This window comes from Mesitornis unicolor, unplaced genomic scaffold, assembly GCF_000695765.1.
Source record: "Mesitornis unicolor isolate BGI_N332 unplaced genomic scaffold, ASM69576v1 scaffold28483, whole genome shotgun sequence".
Lineage (NCBI taxonomy): Eukaryota > Metazoa > Chordata > Aves > Mesitornithiformes > Mesitornithidae > Mesitornis > Mesitornis unicolor.
In genome coordinates, this window is record NW_010174510.1 from 29401 (window position 1) to 45415 (window position 16015).

Genomic DNA, 16015 nt, shown 5'->3' on the forward strand with positions numbered 1-16015 from the left:
CCAAAAGAATATACAAAAGCCTCAATAAATGGTCACGGTCAGACCGAACAGTAAAGCACTACACTCTCACCTGGACAGCACTACATTTAAAGTTATGTAAATATGATTACTTGGGTAAATGACAGTTAAAGACTAAGTCAACCTGAACGCATTGTGTCAGAATGTCAATACTGCTTTGTAAGGAGGCATTTATCATGCAGCTGGACAGTCTTTCTTACCCAAAATAAAACACTGTAAGACTACAGAGAAATATACTGCAACTGAAGACAAGTTGCCCTCTCCTGTATAGACTTTTGGACAAAAGCTCAAAATGTACTAAGAGTTTACAAACAAAGATAATATAATGAATGACATGCAGGAAATAAAAAGTATTCCTCAACTATCAATGTGCTCCTGTTGGAATAACTAATGCTTTTAATTAAAAAATTTTCAAGGAAGTTTGTGGCCCAGCACAAAATTTACAGATATCACTTGATGGAAAAAAAACTATCAAGAAGTAGGTGAAAATACTCTGTTTTGACTTTGGCAGGCAAAATCCATGACTGTGTTCATAACTTTTAATCATCTTGGTGAAAGTGCACAGCATCCTGATAGTCCAAATTTTAAACTTGCACTCAAAAATGATGGCAAGCAGCTAGCAAGTGCTTGAAGGAAAGGTAGTATTTTGGCATGTTTGTCCTAAAAGGGTCAGTTTTCTTTCTTAAATCAACCCACAAAGAAAAACAAATTCCTGTACACCAAACCGCAGAGACTTCAAAGACCACAAAAAGTGCAAAGCATTCATTGTCAGGACTTATCTTTAGACATGGTAGGTAGTTCAGAAAGCAGTCAAGGAAGAAGCAGCACCTTTCAAAGCATGGTGCCCAAACTCATAGACATGAGAAGATAGCTGGCACTGCCTAACTACGATGGAAATTTCAGACTTTTGTTCTCTTACCTTTCCACTACTGCACACAGCTCAAAGCACTGACAGAAACCTCACACAAACATTCAGAAAAACCCACTATCACCCCAAATGGATTAAGTACACATACATTTCCTTCTACTTCTGTCAGATTATGTTTGTTAATTCCTTCACAAAATCACAGAACAGCAGGGGTTGGAAGGGACTGCTGGAGATCATCCAGTTCAACCCCCCCCTCCCAGTTTCCTCCATGCTTCCATTCATGCTTAGTGGCATGCTGCTGTATTAACATTTGCAAATTGCATATGAGGTTGGTTATGCTGCAACTAGCTGTTCATCTATATTTATTTTTCAACACAGGAGACAGAATAAAACAGGACTAGAATTATTCTTCCACAAATCCTCTCAGGGAGTTCACACACCTTCTCTGCCCTCTCTACTCCAGTTTCCTTGTTACTTTTCAGTTTCATAAGTTGGCTAGATGGAGTCAAAAATACACACAAAATGATAAGAGCTGCCTTGGCAGCCCTCAGTGAATTCCCACCATAAGCACTTTCACATCCTCCAGCAAGGAAGCAAGCCAAGGTGTTTCATAAGAGCAACCCACAAATTGTAATGAAGATATTTAAGAAATTAACTGAAGCTTTCACCATTTATGCTGCAGCATCTTGCAAGGGTCTAAAAACTTCAGATCCAGATTCAAGCAACCAAAAGCAGCTTTTCATACAAAGCTGTTATCAACAGACCTTGTATAAAAAGGTGCTTAAAAATGTACACAAGCAGAGAAATAGAGGGAAATATGTTTCGGTTACACATATAACTCTGTACTCTGATGAATTTTGCAATGGAAGGCTGGGAGTCTAGCACAACATGAGAGTCCATCCACAGAGTAGAAAAAACACTATTTGTTTTTTGTACAAACCCTATTTTAAGTCTCTTCTAGCACAGAGACCAATTCTGTACTACTACTGCTCCTAAAGTTAATCATCAGAACTTGCTACTTCCCCTAGCTCTAAAAGACTGCATGAAAAGAAGCAAAGTAAGAAATAAAATAGTTGGCTTGTATAGTACAACCCAACTTCAACCAAAATCCAGGATACCAGAAACAAAACATTTTCATTTTGTTACTGGCAGTGAATGAGTGCTTTGTTTGTCCTCCTTACCTGCAAAAACAGTCTATTACTACTACTTCACAGAATCACAGAATCATTAAGGCTGGAAAAGACCTCCAAGATCATCAAGTCCAACTGTCAATCCAACACCACCATGCCCACTAAATCACGTCCTGAAGTGCCACATCTACACGTTTTTTGAACATCTCCAGGGATGGTGACTCCATCATTTCTCTGGGCGGCGTGTTCCAAGTGTTTGATGACTCTTTCAGTAAAGATACTTTTCCTAATATCTAATCTAACCCTTCTCTGGTGAAACTTGAGGCCATTTCTTCTTGTCCTTTCGCTTGTTTCTTGGGAGCAAAGACCAACACTCACCTCACTACAACCTCCTTTCAGGAAGCTGTAGAGAGCGATAAAGTCTCCCCATTACTTTTTGAGAGGTAACTGAGTGAAATGAACATATCCCAAGTCATCCCCTCACCTTAGATACACAAAATGAAGAGAGAAGCCAAAACATAGAGTAAGTTATTTTTATACAGCTCTTCAGCAGATCCTTGTAAGAGACCAATCAGCACTGTCAAAGTACGGGAAGCTCCCAAAGGACCTGGTGCTCCCTGTCACATAAACTGGACTCTTTTTTGCTCAGTGCAATACTGGAAAGAAGAGAACAGGGGCACACAAGCCCTGTGGCAGTCTCTGTGACACTTCAGCAAGTGTAGTGCTTCCAGATATGGGCAGCTCTAATGCAGCTGGCTAAACCACAACTACCCGCTTCACATCTCTTCTGGGGATGCTAGCACTGTCAGTCCCACACTCCAACCATGCTCAAGATCTTTAAGTGCAGACGGACTCAGCAAGGACACAGTCTGAGAAGTAGGCAGATGATGCCCGTGCAGAAGATGGGATAAACTGGCATTTAAAAATATGAGGCAAAAAACAATGTCTTCAAGAAGCTGCAGATGCCTGTCATGACCCAAATGGGGTGAGAATTTCCTCCCTTAGACAGACGTTTCCTACAGGACACAGTGCTAATTGCCTGTCTACACGTCTTTTTCTGATTTTCAGTGGAATACTTTTTCTTGTACACGATTACATGAAAAACACCACTGAGTGCCAGTTTGACTCCTCCAGTTGCTGAATTTTAATTTTTTGTTTTTGTTTTTTGTCCAAACTGCTTGCTGAAGAAGGGTGAGGAGACATTTAATGACAGCGTGTCTGAGGTGACCATGTTGTGTTCTCAAAAGTAAACAGAAAAATGGTGTAGCCTTTTGTGCATTTCTTCCTGATGTAACTCATGAAGTTCCTTCTTATGAATGCAAATTATTCATTAATATTTTGGAGAAGATTTGAACAAAATATTTTTTTAATCTTTACAAATAGTTTCAGTGGTAATCTGGATATTTTATTCCTTCCCTACTAAGACTGTTTATTAAATTCTCAACCGTAACACAATGACTGTATGCTAATCTGGGACTAATTTTGCTGTTGTCAAATTCAATAGCAAATTACTCAAGGACTTCACAGGTTGCTGGCTTAATCGTTTTCAAAGAATCACAGAATATTAGGAGTTGGAAGGGACCTCTAAAAATCATCCAGTCCAACCCCCCTGCCAGAGCAGGATCACCTAGACTAGGTCACACAGGAACACATCCAGGTGGGTTTTTAATGTCTCCAGAGAAGGAGACTCCACAACCTCTCTGGGCAGCCTGGTCCAGTGCTCTGTCATCCTCACAGTAAAAAAGCTTTTCCTCATGTTCGGATTGAACCTCCTATGCTCCAGCTTGCTCTCATTGCCCCTTGTCCTATCATTGGCTCCCACTGAGAAGAGCCTGGCTCCTTCCTCCTGACGCTCGCCCTTTACAAATTTATAAACATTAATGAGGTCTCCCCTCAGTCTCCTCCAAGCTAAAGAGACTCAGATCCCTCAGCTGCTCCTCATAAGGAAGATGCTCCACTCCCTCAATCATCTTTGTGGCTCTGTGCTGGACTCTTTCTTTTATTCAGAATCTCCAAGACATATTTTAAATGTGTTGTACTGACCAATACTGACTGTAAAAAAAATTCTCTTCAACTCTGCCTTGTTTTCCTCATACTCGGTACTCCAGGTTGTTTATTTACATTTATGAATTCTCTATATATATTTATGCTGCAAGCTTTTCAGAGCAGGTAATACTTTATTATTAATCTGAGCATTACATATCAATATGGTATTCTAATCTCAAGTCTTTAGATATTGCTTTAATATAAATTCAGGAACACTGATGATGATAAAAGGAGAGGGTGTTTCTGGGAATTTGGACTATGGATAGATCCAGACTGTGAAGCTCACGTGTGAATGCAAACTTTGGAGAAGCTTGAGGTTCATTACAGGGACAGCTGAAGGTCACTGCTTTCTAATGTCAGTCCTTTCTAAACATTCAAGAGTTATTTGTAGCTCAGTGACAATTAATCACTACCACACATACCACATCTGTGATTAGTTTTTGAAGGAGTGTACCTGAACTGTGAACTCATTCTACTAATCTTCCTGACCATCACTGGTCAAATTTAAAGAACAAAATAAACACTACATATGAGGTTGCTGCCTCTTCACAATTTCATATAGTCATTTCCCCAGAAGTGTATTGCTACTAAAATAAAATCTACATGGACAATTCTGCAACAAAAAAGTACTGAGGTCAAAGTTACTGATCAGGCAACAGCACTATTTTTGTGAGAAAAGTTGAACCTGAAGATACTAAAAAACAACCATCGTGTAAAGAGCTTCCTGGAAGGTAAACTAACATGCTAAAACACAAAATGCAACTTTGTGCACTCTCCCTCAGGATAGTTTACTTCCCAGTTCCTCCAATAATGTCTTGTTGAAATATTAAATGCAAATTGTGAAAAACCTAACAAGCATTCAGCATTAAAGAACTGCCATCAGACACTTCTCATTGTTGCTCTCATTTAGCTTCCACCTACTTCATTCCACCTCACTCAATGCAAGTCAGAAAGTTTCAGACACAAATAAAATTTACGCTGAATTGTTGTTCAGTCACAGAAAGTTTTTTCTAATCTTTGGACCAAACTCTGCAACTCTATCCTGCTGGCTCCATGTTGCTATTCAGGATATTTCACAATTACTGTCCTCTTTTAATGCTACCCCAAAAAACAGAGACTATGTCATATTAGAAGAAGAGGAGAGAAAAAGTTACCATCCCAGCAAGCTAGTCTGCACTGACTGCATTTTTGCTCTGCTCAAATCTCATTTGTTCCAGGAACTCCCCCCTAAACAGAATACAGAAATATAAAATATACAGTAGATACCTTTGAAAACAGCACTAATCAAGAGCAAATAAGAGTTACCAAAATAGACATTCAAGTAGTACTCTGTCAAAAGCACAGCTGAGAGGAAGGACATGTGGTTAACAGGAGTCTACAAAAAAATTACTTAACACTCGCTTCACAGACCCTCATCTACACATCTTAAGAACAAAAGCTCATCTCCTTTAGCATACAGCAAAGCACCATCTAGTCCTCCCAACAAAACGGCAAATGGTTTTTTTTTATTTTTCTCTTTTTTAATAGAATTTCACCCACATCACCAGACATAGACTGACGAATCGAGATTTCCCTCTTCCACAGGGACATCCGCACTTGCCACTCTCTCCAGCTGCTACTTCCCAAGATATAAACATAAGCTCAATAAAATACATCCTGTCAGAAAGTACCAGTATGACAGGATCCACTGCAAATGCACCTTTTGCTCTTACCACTGTCTCCCCTTTAATCTATTACCTTAATGTTACATCATAGTATGGTCTGAAAGAAATACAGCATAGATTCTCATAACATTTTTTTTAATTAAACTCATATCAGAATAAATGTCATTTCCTATCTTCTTCCTACCTACACTGACTCAAGTAATATCTTATTCCAGGAAGTGTTCCAGGGGACTCTGCAGCAGAAGGGAAAGAAATGGGATTTGTTATAAGAAAAAAAAGAGCAGTAGAAGAGTTTGATCCAAAATTCTACATTCCATCTACATCTGCCTTTGACCTTACTTACCTGATGAATAAACAAAACTCTAAATGTAATGGCAATTAATCTAGTTATTTTGACTGCTCTCGGCGCAGAAGCCTATAATATCAGCTCATACAACCCACAACAATTCTGCAAGGTATAAAAAACAGTTCTGCTTACCTTTCATCCCAAACTTAGAGTGTCTTCCAAACTTCAGGATAATGAGCATTATTACTAAGCCAGTGCACACCAGTGCTGCAATTCCCACCACAACATACACCTAAAAAAAAGGACACAAAGAGACCTTCTTGTTTTGTTCTCAGAAACTACCTTCAGAGACATTAAGCATACACTCAGATTAACCCAGTTAGGTAAAGAAATTCATTTCAATTGGGAAACATTTGCACTCAGATCAAAAAGTACAGAAGACAACCACTTGTTGAGGTTTCTTCTATCCTGCACAGAACAAAGACACCTCTGAGAACAACTTTTTCAACATCTTACACATTCAAGGCATATAGAAGGGAGTGCATATCATTCATTTTCCTCCCCGCAGAGACGCATGTTACAAGAAAAAAAGTAAGAAAAGCACATAGGAAAAACACTTTCACTGTAAGGGTGGTTGCACACTGGTACAGGTTGCCCGGAGTGGCTGCGGAGTCTCCATCTCTGGAGATATCAAACCAGAGTAGACACAGCCCTGAGCAACCACGCTGGCCCTGCTTTAAGCAGCGGGAATTGACCAGAGGATTTCCAGAGGTTTAGCCATTCAGTGACAGAGCTGTCTGGGATCCTCCCAGTTTTTCAGCAAGGTCCCAACTCATAGTCCACTCTTTGGTCCACGAACGCATATGCTCTCCACTGCCTGCTGCTTTATGGAGTCACTGATGCAGGGTGACAGCAATATCAACCAGGTTGGTCACCCAATACCAGTTTCCAACAAGCCAGTTCAGGAGACCATGAGGAAAGGCAGCAGAGGAAGAGGCTCACCAATTCAACTACTTATACTAAAATCTACTGCAAATTATTCAATCAAAAGCCTACATGAAATGTTTTAAAAACACATAGAATTTGAAAGTTCATTGCAGCACATCCTCTCTGTAAGGAGGAGTTGACTCCAGCACTAGAATTCAAACAAAAATATACAAATTATCTTGGATGCCTTTGTTTTGTAAATAAAGAATTGCTCTCCTTGGTTAAAATTAGAAGCAAACTCTTAGGGTAATATATACAAAAAATACAGTTGGTTGCTCAGAAAAGCATGAAACAAAATAACTTGCAATTTTACTTGGGCAAATTTACTTGGACTTAAAAGTGACTCACTCTTTCAAAAATGAAGAGCAGTCAAGAGTGGGTAGCATGGATTTTCCTTATTATCCCTTTTTTCTGAGTTTTGATTACAACATAGTAATAGCTCTGGTGTTTGGGTAGCTCATGGGCTATTACAGTCTCTGTAGTTTTTTGAGTTATATAGCCAGAGAGTCCACCAAGATTACAGATCAGGAAACAATGTATATACTTACAGTGATGCTATCTTCATTCTCTTTGTTGGAAACATCAGTAGAAGTTATTTGATTACTGTTATTTGTGGTGTCTCCAAGATCATTAGGTGTGGTTTCATACTCTTAGGAAAGGAAAAAAGGTTGCTTTTACAATTTCATAACCTTAAAGGGGAAAGGCTTGTCTTTATTTCTGTTCTATAAGACAGTAAGGCCACTAACAACTTGCTGAGCTCTTTGGAAGCAATACATAATTGCTGATACCGCTGGAACATTTGAGGGGGGGATGCCAACAACAGATAATCGAACAAATGTGTTGTGACTGATAAACTGAAAAGAGACATGATCTACACCATAATGTGTATCTCTACAGGAAAAAACTAGAGCTAAATACCACCACCATCCATAATGCTATTTTTATGTGCTTCTGACTTCCCATTAAAAATGAAAGACTGCCCTCTACACTGAACTTCTCTAGTTCAGCTTAGAAATCTGTTTGGGGATTTTTGTTTAAATGAGAAGAACTTGGCAGATGTCATTTTAGCTAGTTTATTACTGTCAAATGTGAAATAGCTGTTTACTTCATTTAAAAAAATAATAAAAATACTGTTGTGTGCACAAAATAAACTCTCATACAGGTAAGCCTTTAAAAAATTAAGTGTCTGAGATGCTATGGATAAATCTGATTTATCAAAATAATTCCACTGATACATCTGCAAAGGTGACTCCAGAACAATCAAAAAGAATGAACATGGATTAATTAATTATTTTAAAATGAAACAGATATTTACAGATGATGACTTCCAGTCAAATTATTCAAATGAGGTAAAAAGAATTAAGTAATACACATATGAACTTAGAGAAAAGTGCATTAAAATAAAATTTAAAATGCATATATTTTATGGTTACATCTTGAAATATACATAATGTTTCAATTTTATAACTGTAATGCGTGAAGATGAAAAACAAACAAGGGCAATAACTGCACCTATTACAGAATGCACCTCCAGCATTGCAATTTGAATTTTCAATTATTTCTTTACACATTTTGATTAAAATCAGTGCCATAAGCCCAGAGATGAAATTTTAACTGAGAATCTGAAAAAGCAGAGTGCAAAAGCATAGCTCTCACTCACTACAGAGGCAGGAACTCTTTCAGTTACAGAACTGCTGCTGAGCAAGGGCAGGGAGGGCCTGTGCCTTTGCAGAATTTATCTTCTTTAGCTCCCAAGTCCATTTTGGAAAGCTCAGCTAGCAATGCTAGCAACAAGCTGCACTGGGCTTTTGATATTCATGCATGCATGAACACATTTGCTTTCTGCAAAGCACTCAGCAGGCTGCAGATTTTTTGGTATACAAAGATACACAGCTACCTCTGGCACCAGCGCTACAGACACTACAGTCAGGTTGTCTAATCAGCTCATGCTTTTTTGGCTTTACACCATGCATACTGAAGGACAGGGCTCTTTCAAGCCAAAATACGTATTAAGTATACAGATTCTTCATGAGAAACATAATTTAATTTCCTTGTCTTTTACCATCTGAATTCTCTGACTCAGCACTGCATCTCTGCCTACAGCTTCCTATCCAGCAAGGTTAGAACAGTAGCAAGAGGTGAACGAACAGCACTCCTTAGTTCAGGCAGCACAAACTCTGCCTAAATGGCTCACCTGTGCAAGCAGCCTGGATGCTCAGACAATGTGCTGTGCAGACCACCCGCCACCATGACTACATGCTTTGCCACAGCAAAGGAGAAGACTACTGTTTCATTCATTTGCAGGGAGAGCCTACTTTATAACAAGTATCTCAGCCTACAAGATTTGGCTTCATTTCTAATTATCTGGGAAAATCTTCACAGAGACAGTTTTGACCAACCTTGTATTTATAGCAGCTTTATAAGACAAATATGTAAGACAAATATATAAAACAAATCTTCAGATTCTTCACAGCTCTGGCTCTGTAATACAAACTTTCAAGAGAGAAATTTCTTGCTCTTAACTCAACCTGTAAATAGCGGTGAGCAAAAGCCAATGCTATTTGCAGTTCTGTCTATGCTCATGTCTGTACTAAGCTACTGGAAGTCACACCCTGAAGGGTTAATGAGCACTGTTCCAGAGTGTTTCAGGTCTGGTCTGAATCCTCTGCACTTTTAGATTAAAATGGGCAAGAACCAAAATAGGCCATGCTTTTAAACTGGTGTTGCGTCGCCATACCCCACTGTATAACTGTGAAGCACTTGCATGTGAAGTAGTGCCAAATCTTCAAAGTCTCTTGAAATGGGTGAGCCAGGCAAGGAAAACATGCACAACAGCTATCCAGCCGAAACAGGGCAATTCTTAGTTAAAGAAATTCCTGTTCATTTCACTGTGAATTCCTGACATAGACACCAAGCACTCTGATGCAGACAGGGTCACGCCTCTTGACTCACGCTATGTGGGACTTGCACCGCTTCAGGGCCAGGTTCTTCAGTGCTGCATACCTCATGCAGCCACTACCCATCACTATGCCAACTGCGGTGAATCGCAACCTTGGCTAGGCAGTATTTTGCAGCTGTTTTACAAACAAGGTGCATGGTGGCTGGGATACAGGCAAGAGCACAGCCACACCGGCACTAGGGGGGGTCACTCTGCACTGTCTTCCAGGGGTTTGGCTGACATGGGGCATGTTGTCTCTCTCATGTTCACTACCACGCTAGAAAAAGCATAGAGGGGAAAAGAAGGCCAGGGACCCCTGCCCTACATCGTCTCTGCCTCCATCTTCTCACAGCCTGGTCCTGCCCCATCATGAGCTCTGCTGATCCAGGCCCACCTGTGGGCCCGTGGCCTGGCCTAGGCGCCAGGGAAGTGCCTGATGCCTGGAGCTGTGGCTGCCCATGGGCTCCCTTGCTGTCCCACTCCTGGCTGGGGTGGCAGGATAAGTCAAGCCTTGCCCTGATGAACCCCCATGGGGAGCCCCCAGCCCTCTGGCATGCCAACACTTGCAGGGAAGTACCTTGCAGCTCCCACTAACTTTACCCATAGCCAACAGACTGACACATAGCTAGTCCCAGTGCGCAGCAGGATCAAATCCTCTGCTGTCATCTTTACCTGTTACACTGGGCACACCTTCAACATGATTAGCACAGGGCTCTGAAAAACGCATTTTAAAGGGAAGACTGCGAGGTGGGTGGTGCTTTAAATCTTCCTTCCATTATAATTTAAGTTCTGGGTAAACAGGTTAGCATAGAGTGGTCTGAAAAAAAGTCATGAAAACCACTCAGTCTCCAGGGGAGCTCATCCCAGGGGTCCCACTCTCAGCCACACAGGCAGTGGTTCTCTGAAGAAGTGTATCAGTTCCTAGACTTTCCAGCCAGACTCATTTATTCACCCCACTAAACGGACTTGTGAATTTGCAATAATTAGGGAAACACTCTGGACTACAAAGGGTTTCTCAAAGCAAGCACTGAGTCACTGAAACAAACATCAAAGACAGTAGTTTCAAACAGCAGACAGAAAAGCCAAGAATAAAAATGAAGGCTGCTTTCATCAGGACTAGATCTTTCAGGCTGTGAACCGCTAGCACAACTTGAAGTGCCCACCTCAGCAGAAAATTACTCAAGCCCATGGAAGTACAGCACTCACATGGTTAAAGAAGGCACCAGGACCTTGACAAACAGCTCAGAATCAAAGTCTTCATGCGTATAGCTTATATAATACAACATATACAACAAATTGGGCAAACCATCACCGCCTTCCCACCCCCAGCCCCTTCAAAATAGAGAATTTGGAAAGAGAGAGAGGAGAAACTATCCTTTAGTATTTCTAAGCAGTTAAAGCCAAATTGATGCTTCAATTGCACATTTGCTAAAGTTTAATGACATGGAATGGAATCAAAGCAATAACATTTAAAACAGCTTAAGGAAACCTGAGTTATGGGCCATTTCATCCAAATAAAAAGTATTCCAAACAGAGTCCAGCTTCGGCTGGAAGCTAAAGGATGTTCGAGTATGTTGGTTAGGATGGACTCCTACTCACCGGAAGTATACCAGAAATACTGTGTAAAACTAGCCAGTCGGTCTTCATTTTGCAGTGTTTATTCTAGTGCACACTGGCTTTCACTAGGTATGGACCAAAACATTTCACCTAACTGAAAAAGTAATGTGAACACTGTGTCATCAAATCTTCTGGCACAGACTCAGGTATCACTGAGTTGATGGTCTGCTTATGCAAGAGAGATTAAGGGAAGGTATAAATGAGCAGACAGAGCAAAATAAATTGCCTACAGGAAAACTTACTTGTGCCAACCTCACATTTAAGTGGGATTTAGGGGTACATTTTTGGAAGCAAAACAAGTATGGAATTATCTTTGAAAAAATAAGTTATATAAGGAGAAACCATGAACTCTCTTTCCTCCAAGAAATGCCTCCAAAAGGTTCACAAAATCTCATGTCTATGAGCTACATCAGATGGCTGTCATCCTACAGGATCAACTGCAACCATTCATAGCAGTGGATTTATGCTTCTCCTAACGTGAATCAAAAGCAGCAGAGTAAGTAAAACAACATATTGCCCTCATTTATCTTAAGTAATATAAGGCAGAAGAAGAACCAAAGGTATAAAGTACCTTTTAGAATTGTGTTACAATATGTACCATTTCAATTTAACTGACCCTGACATTCAATCTTTTAATGGTTTCAGTTCCTTCATTTCTATCATTAAAATAAAAGAAAAAGGAAATCAAATATATACCATAAACATCTGGATCCACAATTGGGCCACTACCTGTATATGGAGGAGAAAAAAAAAGAAAAAGCCTTTGTAAATAGATTGCAAATGCTGGAAGAATAAGAGTTTCTTTAGGAATGTTTTTAAGAGTTCACATGTTATTTGCAATAGCAATGATCAGTACCTACACAAATGCAAAGCAACATCAACATATTGCAGTAACTGTTTATCAGATTACATTTACAACCATTTTAGAGCTATCCCATAGGTTAATACTTTGGTTCATGTGAAACAGCTAATGCACAGGGCACTAGCTCTGGCAAAGACAGGCATGTTTCCCAGCTAGGCAAAAGTCTGCTTTCTACTGTTAATGTATATCTGGAATAAGTGCAACAATAACTATTCGTGTTGAAAAATCAACGGTAAAATTCTTCCTGGCCTGGCCAGACTTCAGTGAAAATTAATAATCACTGACTTTTACCTTGTCAAAAAATTTTGTTATTAAATCACCATAAGAGCAAACCAGGTTAGCTGTGAGCTGGCAAGCTAAGGGCGAGAGACAGCAATGACCTAAGCAGCACCATTTCATTGCTCTGTAAAAGGATGCTTCCAAGAAGCCAGCTGCACAGCTGATACATAGACAGAACTCTTACCAAAAGAGTCAGATGTCTTGGAAGCCAGGCTTTACACAAGCAAATGAATAACCATCTAGTCTACACTTCTCTAAATTTTGCTGGTTCCAGTTTGCAGCTTTTTCTAATTACTGCACATATGTAAGGCTGAGCACATATGTGAGTATAATGCACAGAACACTCACTGCAATTAGCATACTATTAGACCACGCACACTTCGAAAGATACTTGTGTTGTATTTCAACATACTCATTCATTCTGGTCTAAAATGTATTTATAGCATAGCTTATATAGTAGGCACCTAATAATCTCTTTCATATTTTTACTTTTTTTTTTTGTTTGGAAACAGAATTAACAGATAGTTAAAATATCTAAAAATGACTCAAACTTCAAAAATTGTAATTCTCTTTACAATATTATAAGGAAAATCCATAGCAGTGGCATTGCACTGTCATAAAGCCACTGTGAAGTATGAACAGAACACCATTGTTTCTGCTTATGTGCTGAAAACACTAAACAGAGTTGCAACCTATTTGCAGAATGGCAGCAGATAATTAGGTTTATTTTAAAATGCATTTGAAGATATTCTTGTATCCAGAGATAGAGGTTAATGGATCCCATGAGAACAGTCATGTCAACCTGCAGAAACAAACAGCACGTGAAGAAAGCTTGTACTATCTGTCCTCAAGCAACTTTTGTCCAGAGTTTTCTGTGCATAAAAGTTCAGCTTTACGAGTATAAAACATCCATCTGCTGAGAGGCAGTATTTCTAATTTACCTTCTTTAATCTGAAGGGGAAAAAAAAACCAAGCAAACAAAAAACCCCACCCCCACTTAGCCCAAAAATTTCCCAGGTCTTTATTCCTAAATAAAATGGCAACATTTTTGTAACTGTTTGCTGGAATTGGGATAAAGTAATCAGATTAGATTAACACCCAATTGCTGCCAGGGATATAAACTAGAAAGTCATATCCACTTCAAATGAAGTTGCACAAATCAAGATGCTGGATGAAACCAAAATTTCCCTTTAGTATTCCTTATATAAAAACCTATCTACTCAATCATCAAAACATCAGTTGAAGCTATTTTAACATTAAAATTCACCACAGAAATTTTGCATGCTTACACACAATTATTTCTAGGGCAAACACAGAACAGCATTGTTGTTTTGATCCCTGTTAGAAGAGATTGTTTGGTAAATAAACTATGAAGAGACTTATCCTATTCACTCACCTTTATAAACTTCACTTACACCTACATCAACTACATCAACCTCACCTACATCAACTACACTTGGTTTCTTTCTTTATAACGTTGACATTTTCAAAATAAAGCAGCAACAAAAGACTCACTCCAAAAACACACTTCTGCAAAACAGTCCCATGTTGTTAAATCACACAAGCAAGATGCTTATTCTAAGGTGTATTTAATATAATCTTTTACTTTGACAAGATACTATGTGACTTGGGATTCCTTCAGCTGAATTTTAGAGTAGAGAGCTGGTAGATAAACAAGCTTAATTAAAAATACTTACTATTGATAATAAGAATTCATTAGCTGGTTTGGATCTACTATGACAACAGCCTCCAGAATAGAACACAAACATTTCTTGCTTACTGTTTGCTGCAGTGTGGTCTCAAATAATCAAGTCATACTGAGTAAGAACAGCTTCACAGTAATCCAAGAACTCTAGCAGATTAAAGCTAATTAAAAATCTTGCTAAAGGAATATGAAATTCATTCTTCCACGCCTTCATATTCAAAACAACGTCTTAATTTACAACATTAACTGTGTTAACATTAACTCAATCCAAATCCCACTGTGGTACATGGTATCCTCTCCTTTATGCCTGCATCCTGAGAGCAGTAAAGAATGTTCTCTAAGTAGCGTGCTGGAAAGGGAGAAATCTTAGCACAAATGATGTCTTCATCATGTTTCATGCAACTTTGAAAGTGCAATATTACACTGCTCATGATAAAACATGCTTCAGTGTTGGTTGTATTTGATATAGATAGACAGATGGATAGTAAGTGAGAGGGTTTTTATTGTTTTCTTTTGTTTTTACCTTCAGAGCATTTGCCCGTAAGTGATGCAATAAGCAGAGAATCAGTTCAAAGCTCAGTGAGTATACCCCACCCCATGAAACATCAAGGCTGGTATTTAATTCAGTCATGAAGGCATAGAAATGAACATAATATGAGGGCGTGGGCCTTAATCTTTATGCTTCATTGTACAATATGTGGGCCAAAAGAAGAAACTACACAGTAACGACAGCACTGAAGAAGCCTTTTAAGGGTTTGAAAAAGCCTGACAGTGCTTTAAATAGTAATAGTTTAAAACAAAAATGGTAATACAATGCACAGAGGAATCTAGCTTTTTAACATTTGCTTTTAGGCTAGCTTCAGTGGAGGAGACAACAATGTTGTGACGTTTTCTAAAGCTCAATGCCATGATTCTTTCAGGAAAAAAATAGAAATAATATTGAGGAGGGTAAGTAGATAAGCAATTTCCCCTATTGTTTTTTTTTTTTTAAGACTGGTTTGGTGCCATCCACTGTGCATGAACTCACTTCTAATGCCATTACATCCTGTCTATACATAGTCCAGTTTCCTCTGTACTCTTTTTGTGAAGCTTAATCCACCACAGAGCTTGGGAAATGCTTAAAGAACACAGCACAGACTATCTTGGGAGACTTATATTCCTTGTGAGTATAAAAACGATTGAACAAATAAATAATGTGGTCTTTCTAATTCAGAGGATACCTACAGTTCTATTTACTTACTTAAAAGACCACAACTGGGACATGTTCAGTGTCAGGGTAGAAGCATAAAGAAAAAACAGAACAGTAAAAGGGATCTGGATCAAAGAAAAATGTTATAAATTCATCTAAATGTATTAAAGGAATTTTTACTCTGTTAAGAAGATGAAGCCAGGATCATATTAAATAATCAGGGTGTAAGAGAACTCCCACTAGACACAGAACGTCTATGAGGTGAACTGTTTTACTGAACCGTTGCAATGCAGTATTAGAGGATGCCAGTAGATGAAACCATGACATGTATCTGTACTGAGTCTATTTAAGGAAGAACTCCGGAGAAAAAGGAGGAGAGAAGCATCAAGGACAGCAGGAGTAACTAAACCCTGGCTGTATCAGCTC

The 16015-nt window shown here is 39.1% G+C and overlaps 1 protein-coding gene across 1 annotated transcript in view; it reads right to left on the bottom strand.

Annotated features, from left to right (window-relative positions):
- Window positions 1-16015, bottom strand: part of LOC104538031 (BDNF/NT-3 growth factors receptor-like) — a 73626-nt gene that overhangs the window by 27139 nt on the left and 30472 nt on the right. Inside the window, exons 8-10 of the mRNA XM_010181078.1 lie at window positions 12251-12283; window positions 7548-7648; window positions 6205-6304 (exon numbers count right to left, since the gene is read on the bottom strand). Coding sequence (XP_010179380.1) covers window positions 6205-6304; window positions 7548-7648; window positions 12251-12283 — 234 coding nt within the window. The remainder of the gene's footprint in view (window positions 1-6204; window positions 6305-7547; window positions 7649-12250; window positions 12284-16015) is intronic.